Raw genomic sequence first — 17603 nt, 5'->3', positions numbered from 1 at the left:
GGTACCTTATGGCTATAGTTTATCACTGAGCCTGAAATAAACGGAACTTTACCTCACCAGGCTTTACTCAAGTATTTTTTTTATGAAAGTTTTGACTTCTGCTTCACTGCATTTATTTGACAGCTTTGGTGACTAATTGCAAATATTTTTCTATTTTGGTCTTCCTTGCCCCCCTCTCCCCTTTTAAAAATAGGTTCAAGTTTTCATTACACTATGTTTTCGTTACACTTTTAAAATTGATGTGATACTACAGATAAATATCAGAAATACTATACTGGAACAGTTAACAACACCAGTATTACCCAATATATGTATAAATTACAATAGTAATCAGCAGTTGCCCCAACTTGTCCCGATTATGCCTTTATATCAGGCATTTTCAATGCAGGACTTAAATGATGGACCGAGTCTCAAAAAGGAAGAAGCCTGAGATGATTCTGCTATATACATTACCTTCGTTACACGTAAGGCATAAATGTTGCATTGCAATGTAGTAGAGGTATCATTTATTTAGTACATTTACATTTTTAAGTTCAAAGTTGCTTTCATTTATTGCAGATGGAGTATACTGAACTGAACTATGCAGGGATTTATATGAGATATGCCCTGAAAAGTATGAAAAGGTTTCTATTCAAAGGATCTAAGAGGATGGCAAGATAGGTGTCAGTGATACTCATAATAAGGAAAATCATATGTACATGGACCATGGATAAAATAACATTTGAGAGTACAAATGTGAATATATTTAACACTCTGAAGGGTCTTTTCAGTAGCGTTACTCTTGATGCTTCAGGTATACTTGCCTTAAAAGGGAAGAGAAAATAGCATTATGAAAATTACACTATATTCAGTACCATACATGTATTGCTGGACTCATAATGGGCAGCTTGCAAAAAATTGATAAGGCAGACACAGTTGTTTGTTTTTTTTCACTTGCACTTTTCCAACCTTGTCAAAGCCTCTTGCCTATATTACCGAAAAAGCTTAACAGGTGGCAGTTCATTTAAAGAATCATTCAAAGTTAAGTTAGTAAAAGTGAGAACTTCCAGGGCTGAAAAATTAAGGAAATTTAAAACTGCAAACACCATTAGCTTCAATATGGTAACTTCTTGTAAAAACAAAAACAAAAAAACAAACAAATTACTTTATTGTCCAATTTCATCAGATCTGCTTTCAGTGAAATCATGAAAAATGTCAGTCTTCGTCAACGCTGAAACAAGTACTGATGGCAGAGAGGAAGGATGTAACTTGCTTTAACAATTAAGGGCCAACAAGGGTGATTTGTGACAGCCAAATATTCACTGCCTGACAAGAAAAACAGCACAGGTTGTCTTACACAAAAGTGAAACAATAGGTATTTACTGTTTTTGCTTTTTAGATTGGATTGAAGTGCTGTGATTGGTTGGGCCCAACCCTACCTATAGGGCAGCCAATGGTTATTGCAACTGAACTCCCTTATAAACAGAATTGAAAAAAGGAAAGATATATACTTGCGTAGATTATTTGCCTTGACCTTTGTCAGTGAATAGCAACCATCAGACATGATCATCAGGAAAATGTTGCTGAATGATCTTCTTGATGATCCGATACAGTTCAAGTAAGACTTAACTCTTTGAATATTCGTGAATATATGTTGGCCAGATTTGTCGTACAGCAGAACTTGTGAAAAAAGGGGCCTGTGTCCCAAAAACCTCACTGCCTGTAGTGTTAAGCCTGAAGGATGAAGGAACAGATGGGCCTGTGGAGGCTGAGGGGGTCACAAAACTCTTAGTCCCATATGTCCTCCAGTTCTCGTCATCTAATGCCTTAAGCCTGCTGTGAAACACAAAGAGCCTTTCACGATGCTTTACTATCACTGCCGCAATCAATTTCACACATCAAAACTGCCACTTTATTCCACACATTTATGTACATTTGAACACAAGCATTTATCAGGATAGCTGGCAGTAGTTGACGTATTAACAGAAGCGGCAGCTGAGCTCTCTTTCAGCAGAACCTGATGTAAAAATGATGTGTCCTCACCGGAAATGAGACTTATTTCCACTCTTTATTTTTAGAAAGCCCTCTGGAGGTGGGCAGAGCGAGGACTGAACAAATGAAATGCCATTTTGAAGAAACTGGAGATAACTTGGAACAAAACATGTACAACACAAAAATCCTAAGTGGCATCGTTTAGTGTAAAAGGACATCTGCAAGATGAAGCGCAATCATTTCTGGCTTTGAGAGTGAGCCAGCACATTCACTGCTCTGTGAGGCCACCGCTGCCCTGTGAAAATTAGCATACAGCTGATGTTCTGCCCCGAGGGTGAAAAGAGCTGGCTAAAGGGCTTTAGTTTTTCGTTAAAGGGCCCCGCAGACTGCATTGCTCCACTCCCTCATTGTCTTCTTCATGTGAACTCCATATGTCCCCCTAGTGGCAGGTGTTACAGGGTGACCTCTGACCTGGCATGCTACTTTGGTGGGTGAGGATGAACCTGCATTGTTCACAGTCAGGCAGTCGTCTAGACTGCTTGGCCACAGAATAAAATAAAAAATGAGACATCTTGTTAAGTGCTATACCTATGGTGGCAGTTATACAGTACTAAGTCTTGTGACACCCTTTAAATATTTTGTTTCCAAGGAGCCAGACGCTTGTAATTTCTTTTAAAAGTGATCTTGAGCAATAGTTCTCCAGGCTTCTGAAGATCTGTTAAAGTGTTCTTGGACATTGGCTGCTTTTTCACTCATTTTCAATCCAGGCCTTGTACCTAACCATTTTGTTTGTTTGTTAAGTCACTTAACACTGACCTATCAATCATTCAAACACAATAAAGGATACTTAACTCGAAAGTTGAACTAGTGTTGTTGTTAAACCAGTTTTGTGGCAGACAACCTAGAAAGAACTTGAAGTTGTAAACACATAACTTGTTCCCATTTCTTTATTTGCATATAGGAAAACCGTCAGCTTGAAATGTGTAAAATTCAATTTCTGTACTAACAAGGCCATTTCCAAAAAGACATTAGCTTAAAACTTAAAACACATCTTGGTGTGGTGTGCAGTGTCTCCCTAAAAAAAATTGAGGAAGCTCGACAAATGGAGTACAAAAGAAGAAGCATCAGGGCTAAAAAAAAAATCTACAGCAGATGAGCAGCATCTGAAAGTCATGTCCTTTAGAAGTAAGATGGAGAGATTCATCTGGGCCTTCACTTCATCCATCTAATGTTCACTGAATCATAAATGGTCTTAATGGGGTCGCTATCAAGGAGTTATTCTTAAGGAAGAGAAACAGGCAGAAAGGTATGTTGAGGTATGCCAAGCCTGGAGCAGGATTCCTGGCTGTGTCGAAATATAAAGGCGGCCATACCAAATATCAATTTCAAGCTATTAGAACTGTACGAACTATTTTTGTCTTATATACTGTGTTTCATGTGTGTACGTTTCAGTAACTCACTTATATTGTTCCCTCTTACCTTATAGTTATATTTCATGATGAAAATGTAAAAGGAATGAGGGTTGGCTCGAGACTTGTGCACAGGACTCTACAGATAAGAACACTCAAACAACACTCACAGTAAGCAAGAATTCAGATACATTTATCAGTCTTGTAATGACATGATTTCAAATTTTTAGGGTGAACTGTTAAAAGTGAAATTCAAATTGCACTTTATGCTAAAGTTGCAAACATACCTGAAAGGCTGAAACGTGTCACCATCCTCGTCTCAGATTAATTACACCACTTTGGTCTGCCAGAAAAGGCAGCCAATTATGCATTCATTCAATCCCCCTCTTGCCAATTTTCCTAGCAAAATCTTGACACCAGTCACAGCACACGAGCAAAGACTGCAAATATATGCTTGTAAAACACAGAAATAAATGACTTGACAAGAGCTCATTAAATAACGGTCCGTTTATTTAGTTTTAAAATAGTTTCTTTTTGTTCTACAGACATAATTTCAAGGAAGTCAGGGACTTGCAGAAGCAACAAAATAAACACTTCTGTTAAGTTAAAATACTGACAGCAAAACGGAACAAAAACAGAAGAGCGAGGCTGAAATACCGGTAATGACGATAACATCGGAGCTGAGGATGAAAGATGCCACCAAACATGCTATGTGCAACCAGCATCACTGCCCTGGTTTCTACCACACTTATATCACTAAAGACACAAGTGATGCCTCGCTAGCATTTCATAATAGTCCCACAGAAAAACAGCAAAATGGTTTTTGCAAGCTGAAGTGTTGTGGTACAGAGTTCTTACAGTGGTAGCTGTATATAACAGAAAAAACTGGCCAAGTAAAACCAAATATATATTCAACAATATATTCAATTTGTAACTATATTCGATCTTTTCACAGCAAATTCACTGACTTCCAAATGAAGAGATTCAGATTCACATAGTAAATTTCTAAGAATAAATTGGGAAATAAACTGAGAACATAAGCTCCATATAGACTTTGGTTTAGATCGTTCAAATTTTACCTTTCTGTGACCAGCAGAAGTTAAAATAAATCTATAATTATCAAGCATCACTTAGGAAAGTATATGTTATTAAATATGCAATTACAAGAAATGTGTTAAAATAGCCTGTAAAGTTGTTGATTACATTTTTTTTTAGCCAGCGTGGCTGCAGTACTGCATGAGGACAAAAGAAGACAGCGGGAAAGAGAGCAAGCAGGCCCTGAGGATCAGGGTTGAAAAACAAAAAGAAAAACAGAAAACAGTTTATACAGTAATCATCTCATCTATAAATGCCCCATAACTCACACATTGGGCATAAACTCAACATCACTTTTACTCTTTTTCTATAGATATATATGTATAGATATATGTGTTTGTGAAATTCACATCTATTATTAAAATATTTATTGTTGCGATAGCAAAATCCGCTGCTTTGTAAGGTAAAAGAATAAGCTTTAAACCTTTCTAAAAGGAAATAGTGCACATTTCAAGGCATTCAGGCCATCTTGCTTTGCAGTATTCATTGGAAGATACAGTTCCTCAGTTATTATAAAGGGGTCCCCAGAGATTTAAAGGAGTTTGCATCCATTCAAGGTAAGCATGCAAACAATAAGTACAACCAGCCAGCACGGCAAGGACATACATTCACTGATAATTAAAGTCGCCCTTAGACACTCAGACACTGTAACAAAAGTGTGGCTTCCAATGCATCTTTGAAAACAAAAACAGCACTGTCGTAGTGTTTTGTAGCTTGGTCTTTTTTTTTTTTGCTTATTTTCTTCCCAGGCTTCAAATCACAGGTGTGCAATTAATTTTCCCCAGGTGTCACATGACAAACTTGAATTCTTGTGGAGGGCCCAAAAAACAAGACACCCCCAACCAAAAATACAAAGTTTTATTGTTCCTGTAATATAGTGGCAACAAACAAAAACTGAAATTTTAAATGAAGTGACTTCTTCAGAAATGTTTATTGGCATTCTGGTGATGAGTAAACATTAGATGAGAAGATCGATAACCTGACTGTGTGAAGCTAGCGGCCAGTTAGCTTAGTAGAAAGAATAGAGACCAAGGAAACTGCAAGCATGCTCGTGTCCATCTACTTGACCTATTTATTTCTGACCATACTAAAGGTGGAGAAACCAACTCCCAAGTGTCTTAAACATGTATTCTTTTTAACAGCCGGCAGCAGGTGACTCCTCCGGCTGCAAAAAGACTTCTGGTTGTGCGCGAGCCTATCGGAAAACAGCCGTCAACCTGCTTGCTCTGTAACCTCACTGAACACTTCCCTGATGACTTCATGGGCTCCATCACTAGTTTCAGGTCATACAGAATGAAACATGAAGCTCATTTTGTAATTTATGATTTACATAAGGAGTATAAAAGGAGGATAACTGTTAATGACTCGTCAGTCAAAGACCAATGTGTACGCAGTGTCCGGGGTTTCACACTACAGCATGTAACAGCATTTAAAAAAGTTCTCTTTTCTTTTTTTTTTTTTAAACTAGTCATACTGATAAACCATGTGTTAACTAGTAAATGCAAAGGAACTAGTATGTGGCTCTTGGAGAGAGTGTTTCCCTGATTTCTGTCGAGCGAATATAAATGGACTGAAGTTTTAGTTTTTATTTTTTGTCACCCACCTAAAACACCCATCACACAAACATGCATCTAGCACTATCACACAAACAGTCAGATGCAGATTACACATTAATGGGAAGATTCTGGAGTTCAAAATTTTGACCCTTTTGACATGTGGCTAGATGGAGCTAGGAAATCAAAAAACCCGACTCTCCAATTATGGGATGCCTCACTCTCTGTGTGGCTCTGAAGATTAAAGGTCTTCTACTGATTGGAAGATCAGTGATCCAATCCCTGGCTCTTCTTCATGTCGAAGGATCCTTGGGCAAGATATTGAACCCCGAGTTCCCATTAATGCATGCGTGTGCGAGTGCTTAGGCATGGACAGAAAAAAAGTGCTTGTATGAATGTGGGTGAAGGGAAAAGAGCGATAAATACAGTCCATTTACCACTCTACCTCAAGAACCACATCCACCTAGCTCTAAACTGCTTTATTTTTTTAAATAGATTTCTGTTACCAGTCCTCTCATCTAACTCTCTAAAAATAGTGAAAGTTTCCCTAAATATCCGATACTTCTTTTCAAATGAAGCAAAGCACTCACTGACAGCATCAGAGCATGGGTTGTACACCGTATAGTAAAACAATCTACAAAGGCAGACGGATCTAAATGCAAGTCCAGTGGCAAGACCTTTGATAATGGGGGGGAAAAAATAGAAAATTACCCTTGACAGATACAAAGTAAACTTTGTCATTTATCTATGGTCTACTGTACAACAGAAAGTGTACAAGCTGCCATTCTGTTCTGACCTCAGGTGGCTGCAGATTTAAAAAAAAAAAAAAGCCAAATCAATTCTGAAAACATTTCATTCAAAGTCTGTAGTGAAGCAGGTTCACAGCCATCTCATGATACTGACCTGCTCTAAAGCAGCAACTTGAAATGTTCACTATACGGCTTGCAAGCACATGACACACTGCCTATATCTGGTATTGAAGGGTAACTGAGGTATTAAATGAAGGGAAGATATTGCTATCATTACCAGATAAATCATTCTTGTACATTTCCACCTTCACTTGAGGTGCTGTGCCATTTAGATGCAGCTAAAATTCATAGCTGACAAGCAAAGGTCAGGGAATCACACCAGTTGAATGGCTTTGATACATGATTGTTCAACAGTAAAGTTAAAAACAAAAGAGTGCTTTGGAGCAGGAAGAGTCCACAAGCGGTTACAGGCGAGGCCACAACTCTAGAAAGGATTCAGTTTAGCTTTAACGTGGAGGACAGGCAAGATGGATGAGGAGCAGTTGGAGGAAGAGGTGTGTAGGGAAAAAAAAAGTCTTCAGTGTATACGTTGGATTTTTTTTTTTTTTTTTTTTTTAAAGTAGGTATTTGTGTCCGCCGTCCTCGTCCAGCGTGAGGTCCACCACTTCAGGAGGGGACACCCAGTTGGGCTGAGGGGAAACAGTAGTCCAGAGCTGTGATTGATTTGTGCTGTTTAACTGCTCCCCTGAGTTCTCTTTCCAGGAGGACAAACTCTTTATGACCCCCCCGCAAGGATGGGCGCATCTAGATTTGAAAAGGAAAGAAAAAAAAGTAAAAAAAAAAAAAAAAAAAGTAAAAAGTTGAATTCAGTGGAGGGGTGGGCAGTAACAGTAGAATTTTACAGTTAGTTTCCCCACTGAAAGTCTTTACCGTGCTTTTTCTTGCACTCCGACTATTTCCACCTCACTGTCAGAGGAAACAATGTTAATCTGGCCCTTGTGCTGAGAGCTCTCCTTGTGCGACAGCTCTGCCTCCATGTGGCCTGAAACAAATGTAGAGGAACACAGTCATGCTTTGTGAGGAGGGCCGAAGCAGTAGAGCGCTTCAGACCTCGCTGACACGTGAAGACAGCAGCTGCTTTGACACAGACACACAAAAAACACAAACCCCATCACAAAACAGAGATGAAGCTGACAGTGGTGTTTGTAAAACTGACTGGACAGCATGGAGTGACACATTAGATGGCTGCCTTTATATTCATGTTCTGTCAGCTGCAAAAAGGTCAAGACTTTTAGTAACATCAAATGCCAGCCGGCGGTGTGTGGGATAAAGAGTGCTTCAAAAGTGTCTTGCTGAGATTAATAAGATCGCTTCCTGCCACACGGCACATTTCAGCTTACTGATGACAACCCATGCCTTTAAAATGTCCTGCCTTCACTGAGAGGATTGGAATTTATTATACCGGGTTTGTAACTGACCTGAGGTAGAGCTCAGAGCTCTTATACACCCAGAGTGAGCTGCCATATCCTGGCCTCTGTGTGTTTTTAGCTCATGCTTTATCACCGTGGGCCGGACTGCCTCCACATTCATACTCTCGTGGTTAGAATCAGTGTCTGAAATATCATAGTGACCCACTACTGGAGGCCCGTCTGCAGAGAACAAAGAAAACACTTCATTATTCAAATCATGCCTGGGAATAGTGCGACTTCTGTTTGAATGAGAGACTGGACACTGCTTCCACAGACCCGCTAAGTCTTAGCATCTACAATAGACACAAGAAAACCCCCATTGGTCCCCCGTTTCCCCTGACGTAAAGGTCTACATTAACTCTAAAATAAAACAATGCATTATACTCTTATAAATGATGGTTGTATTTGAAGCACATCAACAAACCTTTTGTTATTTCCATTTATTGCTTTTTAAAATAACAGCCATTCACATAAAAACTACACTCGAGTACAGTCGTTACAAAACACATTTCAAAATAATCTTACTCAGTGAATGAAATGTAGTGGGGATAGTCAAAAAAACTAAACAAAACAAAGCCAAACAACAGGAGTGTAACTAGACGAGCGGGAGCACATAATTGTTCTACCCTGTAAAAAGGAGTCCCTGGGAAAGAGAGAGAGAGAGACAGACACAGACACAGACACACACTCACTCTGCTATCCAGACATCTGTGGGTGTGTGAGAGGGGTTTTGTCTGGACAGCATGTACTGTGAGAGAACACTGCCTATGAATAGCTGATATAGGTAGATACTAGGGTTACCAAAGAAACCAAGCACTTGCCAATATAAAGGCCATGTATTAGAGATAGAAAAGCACTAATGTAGACCAGGTTAGTGTCTTTGGTAAACAATGGACTGTCCTTGCTGTTGTTTTTAATGCACATTTTGATTTCATGCACAGGCTCTCGTTACTGTGCTGACAAAACTGTTGATTTAAAAGTCATTCTAGTTTTAAGGAGTACAGGAGAGCTGACGCCGGATCTATTTAAATCCGCAATGGCAAAGGAACGCATTACAAAACAAGCAATCTTCACACAATATGAAACCGTTAGGTCAAGGGAAAACAATCAAAAGGAAAAAAAATATAGAGATAAAATGTCCCGTCAGTCACCATTTATCAGCATAAGGAAAAGCTATAGCTTGCACACGTGCTGCTGATGTAAACTAATTTGGCCTTGCACATTCTATATACTAATATACTCGCATGCAAACAGGTGGGGGAAACACGTCGCTTAGCTTTAGGCTCTGTAAAAATGACAGTCATAGGGCTACATATACACATATAGAGAACACTTTATAACATCTTAACTTTAAATATGATCAGGCCAAAGATTCCTTCATCAGTCTCTGTGATGGTTGTTAGCAGTGTTTAGAAATGAGACCCAAATGGTCATCTACATCAGTGAAAACAGTGTGGGGGGGAGGGGGGTTCAAGGAGGATTGTTTCCTCCCCCCTTTCAAAGACCACAGGATGTGAACCAGAAGGCCACTTGATCACATAGATCTCACTTTTTCTTTTCTTTTTTAATTAGAAAAAAATCCGTAAACATTGCCATGCACCATACTGCAGCTGTATTACTGCTCTATATCTGCACGTTTGATGCCTGGGTTTTCAGTTTAAAGTCAAGATGCGAATACGCAGTGCCTGGTGGGGACACTGGATAAACTGGCAGACCAGTGCAAACAAAAATTGAAGTAGACAAATACCCATTACTAGAATATGACTGAAGATTTGAGGCCAATGCAGCCAATAGCCACAACAAAAGAACCCATGCCTTATATGATGTTCAAAATCTACACCTAAGCTACTAAAATAACCACAAGTTTTCTTTTCCAGATTCCTCAATCACTCGTTTCATGTTACTGCGCAAATGCAGCGCCAGCAGCAAATGTAACAGAAAGGCCTTTATTTAAAAATGTAAACACGTCTAATCCTTAATATAGATTCTTAAAAAAGCAAGAAATTGTGTGGGTTAGTATATTGTGTTTATATTTATAGGCATATCTATGTTTAAATGTTCTGTTAGTAAAGCTATGCCACCAAAATAAAGGTTGTCACAAGATTTTCCTGAACTGTTTACAAGCAAAGTGCAAACAGTTCAAGACAAACGGGGGTATGCAGTGGTAAACCTGATTCTTAAGGAAACAGCACTATAATGCTTTACCCATCATTCCCATCATGAGTTCGGAATGACAAGGCACATGCTATTACACAGCAGCACCCCACTTAACACTGTAATGATGGCTACCCATCATTATAGTTCATATGCTGAATGAAAGAAATAAAACAGTTACTCTGTATGTGTCAAAGAGGGTATTCAGCTGGTGCTGAAAAAAACGAAAGAAAGAAAGCAAAGCAATACAATAAGAGCCCTGACTCAGTCTATTGAGAAGCCATGTTTCCGTGTCACAGATGCTGCAGAAATCAAATAGGTGAGTTGAATTTTTCTCAGTGTCAAATCTCACAGTGATTCAGTGCCAGCACACATGCTGAGCCTCAGGGGCCCGTGCTACAAAGCAGGATTCCAAGCTAGTTTCAGGTTTTCAGGGTTCCCCCGCTTCCAAATTCAGTTCTTTCTGCAGGTACACTGCCACATTAGACCACACCAAAATACACGACCTCCTGAGTAGGTCATGTTCAACATAACAGATGAACGTATATAAAGCACCAACTACTGACCAATTGGTTGTCTTTTGTGAAGATCCTTTGGGCTGTACAGCACATGCACTGAGCGGGTTTTATTTCACTTATGCCTGTGAGCATTTGAGCCCATTTCTTCTTTCCATATGTCTTTTTATAGCAATATAATGCTAAATCAAGACTCTTTAACTGATTAAATTCCAGTGCTTTTGACCTTATAAAATTTGCAAGAATTTAAATATTTTACCTGATGTCATTCCATTTAACATTACCCGGGCTGTAGCTGAAACAACAGAGCTAAAATTATCTAAATAACCAACCACAGGTAACACATGAATTTGAAGAAATACATCATTGTAATTCTAGTTATATTTTCTTGTTTGTCAGTGATGGAGCATCATCACTAATGGGCCTTTTAGTAAATTGCACATTCACACAAAATGCAATTTTATGCCAATTTTTCCTCCTGGCTTTTTGCCTGGATTACATTTTTAATTTTCTTCATATCAGGATTACTGTTTGTTCTGACTTTAAGTGGCTATAGTCCCATAGTCTTTGCAGTTGGTCATCTGGTGCCACCATCGCGCATGTTATGCAAAAATGCTCATAGCTGGGTTTAATTAAAACAAACAAACAATCAAACAAAAAAACCCAACCGATAACCAGACTCCATGTGACTGTGTTTGCTAGGCTTAATAAAGCCATATAAAGAAGACATGTTAAACCTGCTTCATAGCACGGGCCCCTGGTCTGCACAGAGTCAAGTTCAAATGACCAGTTCAGGCCCAGCTGCTGCTGCTGGTGGTGTTTCCGTTTAGTGCCCTCACATCCTTGAACGGGTATACCCCATTGCTTTCTGCCTTAACTATCTCTACACTTGCCGAGATCAAAGTAAGAAACTGCGAGGGGTGAAGCAGAAGTGAAATCTAAACATTCAAGAGACCAGGGTCAGGAACACCTAGATTTCCATTCTGAGTGACAACTTCAGGGTGGATGTTGTTGTTGTTGTTTATAGGGGTGTGGGTGAGACTGTTGTTCTCTCGTGCCAACATGTAGGCAGCCATAGTCTCTGCAGACTCTGAAGATGGCAAAAATGAGCTTGGGGGGGAAGGCCGTGCCCCCTGTGAGGCCTGCTGCTGCCCTTCTGGGCCGTCACTCGAGCGCTTGGAAGAATCGTTGTCCGAGTCGAGGTGTGCAAGCTTTTCCATCCAGACGCGGAAGCGCTCCTCAGTCTGACGCTGCATCACAGCAAAGCGCGTCATGGCCTCCTCCAGAACGCTGCCGATGCCGTTCCTGTCCCACGAGCCGCTGTCCAGTAACCCATGAATCTGGGATCCCACTCTGGATCTCTCCGAAGCACGTCTGAAGCCAGCTTTAAAGACATTGAGGCCAAGCCATAAGAAAATACAGTAGCACTTTCATGCTTCGGAGGTGGACTTTTGCATTACAGAGAAAATGACAGTTTGTTTCAGGTAACGTGCAGATCGACTCTTTTCATGCTGATGGACTACATCATGCAGTTGTAGCACTCAAATCTGTGTGCGGGATGTAAAAATGGCTGAAAACATTTCATGTCCTACAGATCCCTGAAGGAAGATAATTGGTGGTCTGGGGGTGACTGATCGAGTGATTTGGAAAAGGTGTAAGATTTTAAAGTAAATGCAACAACCCAAAGCAAAATAACTTCAAATCTGAGCCGCAAAAGCAACAGACATAACTAAGAGATAGACTTTATATAAACCAAAGTACCTTTACTAATACAAAAACAATTTATTACGGATCATCTATGAAACACAAGAAACTAAAATTTGATTTTAATGTAAAAATGATAATAAAATACATCAAGCTATATACTAAAGAACACAATCATGATCAAAAGATCATCCAACAGTAAACCGAGTGCTTCTCTTCCGTTGGCAGACCTTTAAACACCAGCCTGATAGGAGCTACTTCTGGAGAATTCAACTCACCCAAGAGATTTCTACAACACGTAAGCAAACTCACGAGGTCTAACGTGCATGCAGGCGTTACAATCAGCGTTTGCCAATGAGTGTTTATTCCAGGTAGACACCTCTGGCCCACAGTTTCGCAAAAAGCCATTCTCAATTAGATTTGTATATATTTGTATGCATTTACACTTTCAACTGGATGACAAGAACTCACGGGCTCATCTAAGGTGTTGCAAAATCATTTAAAGTATAGGAAAACACCCAACTACATTTCTAACATGATTCACTGTAGGAGGAGTGAAGTGTGTGATGGGTCAGGACAAAAAGAATACTGAAACATTAAGGAATATTTAGTAAGGACAGAAATGCAGGAAATGCAATACTAAATGCCCAGCAGTTTTCACGTGAATGAAATACTTTGTAAACTCCCTCTAACAAAACAGACTAATTACTTATGAGGTTAGGCAATCTAGTGAAACAGAACATTGGATATTGGATTTTATGTCCTTACTAATAAGCCAGTATTTCTACAGCTTACTGACACCAGCAGTGGCTGCAGAGTCTTGCAACTCAGTGAGATCATAGTATGTCTATTTAAAGCAAAGGCTGTGTATATTAATGGCTGACTTGTTGAACTGCAGAACTCACAGTAATGGTTACATTAACTCAACTCTTTTTTTACCACTCTGAGCTGGACAATGTTGATTAGACTCCCATAGCAAATCATCATTAAGAAAGAGTTTCATGACAATGTTTAAGTCTCTTTCAGACATGGCATATGTCAGATTGCTTGCTTTACCATTCTGTTCCAGTCTTGGTTGTCACTCATAAGACCCTTTTCCATCAATACCTACTCAGATCGACTCGCCAGGACTCGACTCGGATCGACTGGTTTTCCATTACAATTTAGTACCTCCTAATGTGTGTGTGAACGACGCGATTAATATGTGACATGAACGCTACAACGAAGGTGGACGCCGAGGCAAAAATATACCTGATACTTGGTCTGTGGCTTTTCGCCAGACTCAGGGACCACAGTTTTTTGTAGCCATTGTGATGCTACTGACCAGCTAATCAGTTGCATGCAGTCTGACGGCATCACATTTTAGTACCTGCTTGGATCACTGGAACCCCGGCTGAGCAAGTACAAAAAAGTACCGGGTACCAGGCAGGTACTATGACCTAACAGAAAACTCTGAAAACTGTGGCAAAACGTGCCGAGTCGATCCAAGTAGGTACTAATCGAAAAGGGGCTTTATATTGTTAATCATATTATTAATGTTGCTTAGTTGTTTAAAGCTTCATTGATATAACAGTGATGGGGAGAGCCATGGTATGTGCGTCTTATTTGCAGGATTTCTCCAGCCAATCAACAATAACAACAAAAAAAAGGCTTCCAAAGAAGTTATGACCTACCACCAAAGAACCAAAGAAGAATAATCAGGTGATGAATCTATATTGAGACCATTTTTTTAATGATCTTTAATTTACTTTAAGCTTTAAATATAATTTTATATACACTGTTGGTTTATAAAATGCCAAACAAAGTGACAAAGATACTTTCAACTCCGAAGAAGTGTAATCTCCTTTTTTGAAGACTTGGTTTCCTCCTTCATCATCACAAGGACCAGGTTCTGTATGTGTGAGTGTTTGCTGTAGCAGCTCCCAAATACAGCATATAGACTGTGAGAGAGCAAATGAGCTTTATTCTGGGTTGGAAATAGTGAAAATTCTTCATGATGAATGTCTTACCAAGACAAATGCTAAGAGAGATGTGCAAAGTTGCAATTTCATTAATGCAACTGCATATATTTTAGACTTGTGTCATACTGACAGTGATATGCAAATGCGGGTTGAACCTACAGCAGCTTCAGCCTGTAAGAGTGACGCTCTGTTGAGACTTCTAGATAAAACTGAACAGAATGATTGTCCAGCCAATGCATTCTAAGATGATGTCTGTCTGACTAAAAATGGTACATGTCTGAAAGGGGTAATGCTGTATTATGACTAGGTGCTGGTCCTCTAAACATATACTGTATACATCTAAAGACAACTTGAATGAATATAGACATGGATGGGAAAATAACTGAGGAAAAAAATGACAAAACAAACAAAGCAGCCCTGTTATTGATTTGATGTTAGGAAGGATTTGTACAGCTGTTGTATCAGTTTAATGATTTGGTTGACAATTTTTTTTAAACTCATGCAGGCAGACTCTTATGTCTAACTGATCAGTAGTCAATACTTTCTTATGTTGTAAACCAGTACTAGTCTGCAATGTGAGTCAGAGATTTATATGAAATACTAAGTGGCTGCTAGTGGACAGTGATGGTAGTAGTACTGAGCTCTTAAGCATGCGTTGTAAACATCGGTTATTACCTGGAATATCTGTCTTGATTGTCTTGCTACCCCCTGAGGTGTCATCATCCTCATCCTCGGAGGAGCTGGTGCTGGAGTCACAAGTGAGCTCGCTGTCACTTGTACTGCTGTCCTGCAGCAGGTTGTACTTCTTCCGTGCTGCTGCCTCTCGTTTTTGCCTCAGCAGGCGCATGCGCTCCTTGTGTTTCTGACTGCGGTGACCTTTCACTTTTGAAAACTTGCCATTGGTTTGTTTTTCCTGGCCTCCTGCGGCTGCTATCATGGTGGGCTGGCAGCGGTTCTTCTTTGCAGCCATCGTATTTGGAGGCACCTCACTCTCTGAACGTGACCGTCGAGACTTCCTCCCCCCTGCAACTGTGGCAGATGCTTGCATTCCTCCTGCCTGCCCAGGATCACCTGTAGCTTCCATGCTGCCCTCTTCCTCTTCTCCTATGGGAGGAGCAGCACCTTCTTCCCCTGAGGAGAGTGTATCAGAGTCAGCCAGGTGGCCACTGGATGAAGGCGAGAGCATGCAGGGGTTCGAGGAGTCACTCTCGTAGATATGACGAGACACGGGTTTGTCACTTCCTGTTGAGGCATGCTGAGACTCTGGTGAGTCTCTGCGAAGCTCCTTCATCAAGCATGGCATGGACAGGAGACTCTGCTCACCCTCTGTATTCAAGGGGCTGTCAGCCTCCTTTTCCCTTGGGGGCGAACTGGTACTGGTAGTGGTTTCTGTTTTCAGATGCTCATCCTGCTCTGCTTGAACAGAAGCTGTGGCTGATTGAGCTTCATCAAGGCACTCTGAGGGGCACTCAGCATCTACAAATTCTTCTGCCTTTTCTGAGTCAGCCATCTTCATGCTAGTTGAGCCCAGCGGCCAAAGGTCCAACAAGCATGGACCAATGTCCCTGGACAGGACCTCACCTGCTGGAGGAAACGAAGCATCACAAACTTTAGTTAAACAATCTAAACAAAAATGTATACAAGATTTTTTTTTAACAGCACAAACTTGAAAGACAATAACAATTGTTTTTAAACCTTAATTCTTTTAAAGAAAAAAATTACTTTTACAAAAGAATTACATGAAAAAAAACACCACAAATTAAAATAAATATCTTGCATGACATATAAATTCTTTACTACAATATTTATTTGGAAATATTTAGGAGACTGAATAATTAACAATTATTACTATAACTGTAAAGTTCTTAAATCAAAGCTATACCCTATACTAAAATAAATAAAAGTGGAATATTATAGTTTAATACTTCTTCCTTTCTAATCCAATTACTGCTTTAAGTATAAAAGCACACAGACACGTTAAATGTCGGACAATATTTGGCCAGAATATGTTTTTATTGCTATTAGGTGCCAAGCATCTGATTTAGTTTTAGGTTTCACAGACAGCGAAAACGGCCCTTTTAAACAAAGGTTTAAACCCATTAAAGTACCCGTGTAAACGACAGGATGTTTATTTGTTCCCGGATAAATTACTTCAGTTAGTTGTGTCAAGGGCTAGCTGGAACTAGCACACCCTTTTAGCTGCACAGTGAAGCTAACCTCGGTCATAACCTTAAGATTCCCAAACTTGGCGACAGGCAGACGTGGAAAAAATATTCACGTTGCAAGATAGCGGCCTCTCATTAGCCTAAAAATGGAAGCGCTACGAATCCAGCCAGAGCTGTAACAAGCAGGATAATGTCAGCAGCTATCAGTCAAAAGCGATAACCAACTTAGCCTTTAAAATAGCACTCGGCTAGTTACAACTTACCGCAGAGTTACTTATATTCTTCTTTTCCAAGTGTCACACTCGACATCTTCAGTAACGTGCAACCTCTCTGATATGTGATATATAAACTGTGCACCGCTGAATGCACTTGACTTATTTACAACTTGGAAGAATTTGAATGTGTTTTGACGCAGAAGACTCGCAGCTCCGCGAGCCCTGTTTAGCAGTTAGCTGTATGTTTTTTTTAAAATGTCTCCATCGCTCACAAAGCTACGTGCGCCACTTCCGGTATGCGCTACTTAGACGAGCGCCCCCTATCGTTCGGAAATCAGTACTTCTTCTTCTATCGGCTTCTTTCCCCAAAGGGGGTCGCCACAGCGGATCATCTGCCTCCATCTTACACTATTCCGAGCACCATCCTCTGTCACCCCCACCCCTCGCTCTCTTTCTCTCTCTCTCTCTTTCCATATATCCGCATTATTCCTTAGGTTAATGATCTGTGGAGGAGCCACAGGAGCCATCTTTTAAAAAACATAAAAATTAAACCGAAGTACAGTCAGTATCCAAATGATTTTATTTTACTGTGATCTATGCAGCTACCGACACACTTTTTAAAGAAATACAACAAAATAAAATA

The 17603-nt window shown here is 40.0% G+C and overlaps 1 protein-coding gene across 4 annotated transcripts; it reads right to left on the bottom strand.

The window, feature by feature from the left end:
- Window positions 1-3869: 3869 nt before the first annotated feature.
- ark2n (arkadia (rnf111) N-terminal like PKA signaling regulator 2n) lies at window positions 3870-17247 on the bottom strand. 4 transcript variants are annotated; one of them, XM_084935538.1, is made up of 5 exons: window positions 17009-17247; window positions 15256-16164; window positions 8256-8426; window positions 7708-7819; window positions 3870-7581 (listed from the first exon to the last, which is right to left on the bottom strand). In XM_084935538.1, exons 2-5 carry the CDS (start codon window positions 16094-16096, stop codon window positions 7392-7394), a joined length of 1314 nt encoding a protein of 437 aa, XP_084791664.1. In that variant the 5' UTR covers window positions 16097-16164; window positions 17009-17247; the 3' UTR covers window positions 3870-7391. The 4 variants fall into 4 exon arrangements, with proteins under 4 accessions (XP_084791664.1, XP_084791665.1, XP_084791667.1 ...); XM_084935539.1 differs by having other exon boundaries at window positions 15256-16161; XM_084935541.1 differs by lacking the exon at window positions 8256-8426 and having other exon boundaries at window positions 17009-17244.
- Between the last annotated feature and the right edge of the window lie 356 nt (window positions 17248-17603).

Source organism: Perissodus microlepis, chromosome 7, assembly GCF_051167445.1.
Source record: "Perissodus microlepis isolate ML-2025 ecotype Zambia chromosome 7, ASM5116744v1, whole genome shotgun sequence".
In the NCBI taxonomy this organism is placed as follows: Eukaryota; Metazoa; Chordata; class Actinopteri; order Cichliformes; family Cichlidae; genus Perissodus; species Perissodus microlepis.
Note: the sequence above shows the minus strand (reverse complement) of the source record. Positions and strands in the feature narration are given on the sequence as shown.

Excerpts from the sequence above, each read along its gene's own strand:
- ark2n (XM_084935538.1), bottom strand. The coding sequence starts at position 16,096 with ATGAAGATGGCTGACTCAGAAAAGGCAGAAGAATTTGTAGATGCTGAG. Across the intron at positions 8,427-15,255 it reads AATCAAGACAGATATTCCAG|ACGGGCCTCCAGTAGTGGGT; the intron begins GTAATAACCGAT and ends TGTTCTCTGCAG. Across the intron at positions 7,582-7,707 it reads GGAGTGCAAGAAAAAGCACG|ATGCGCCCATCCTTGCGGGG; the intron begins GTAAAGACTTTC and ends TTTCAAATCTAG.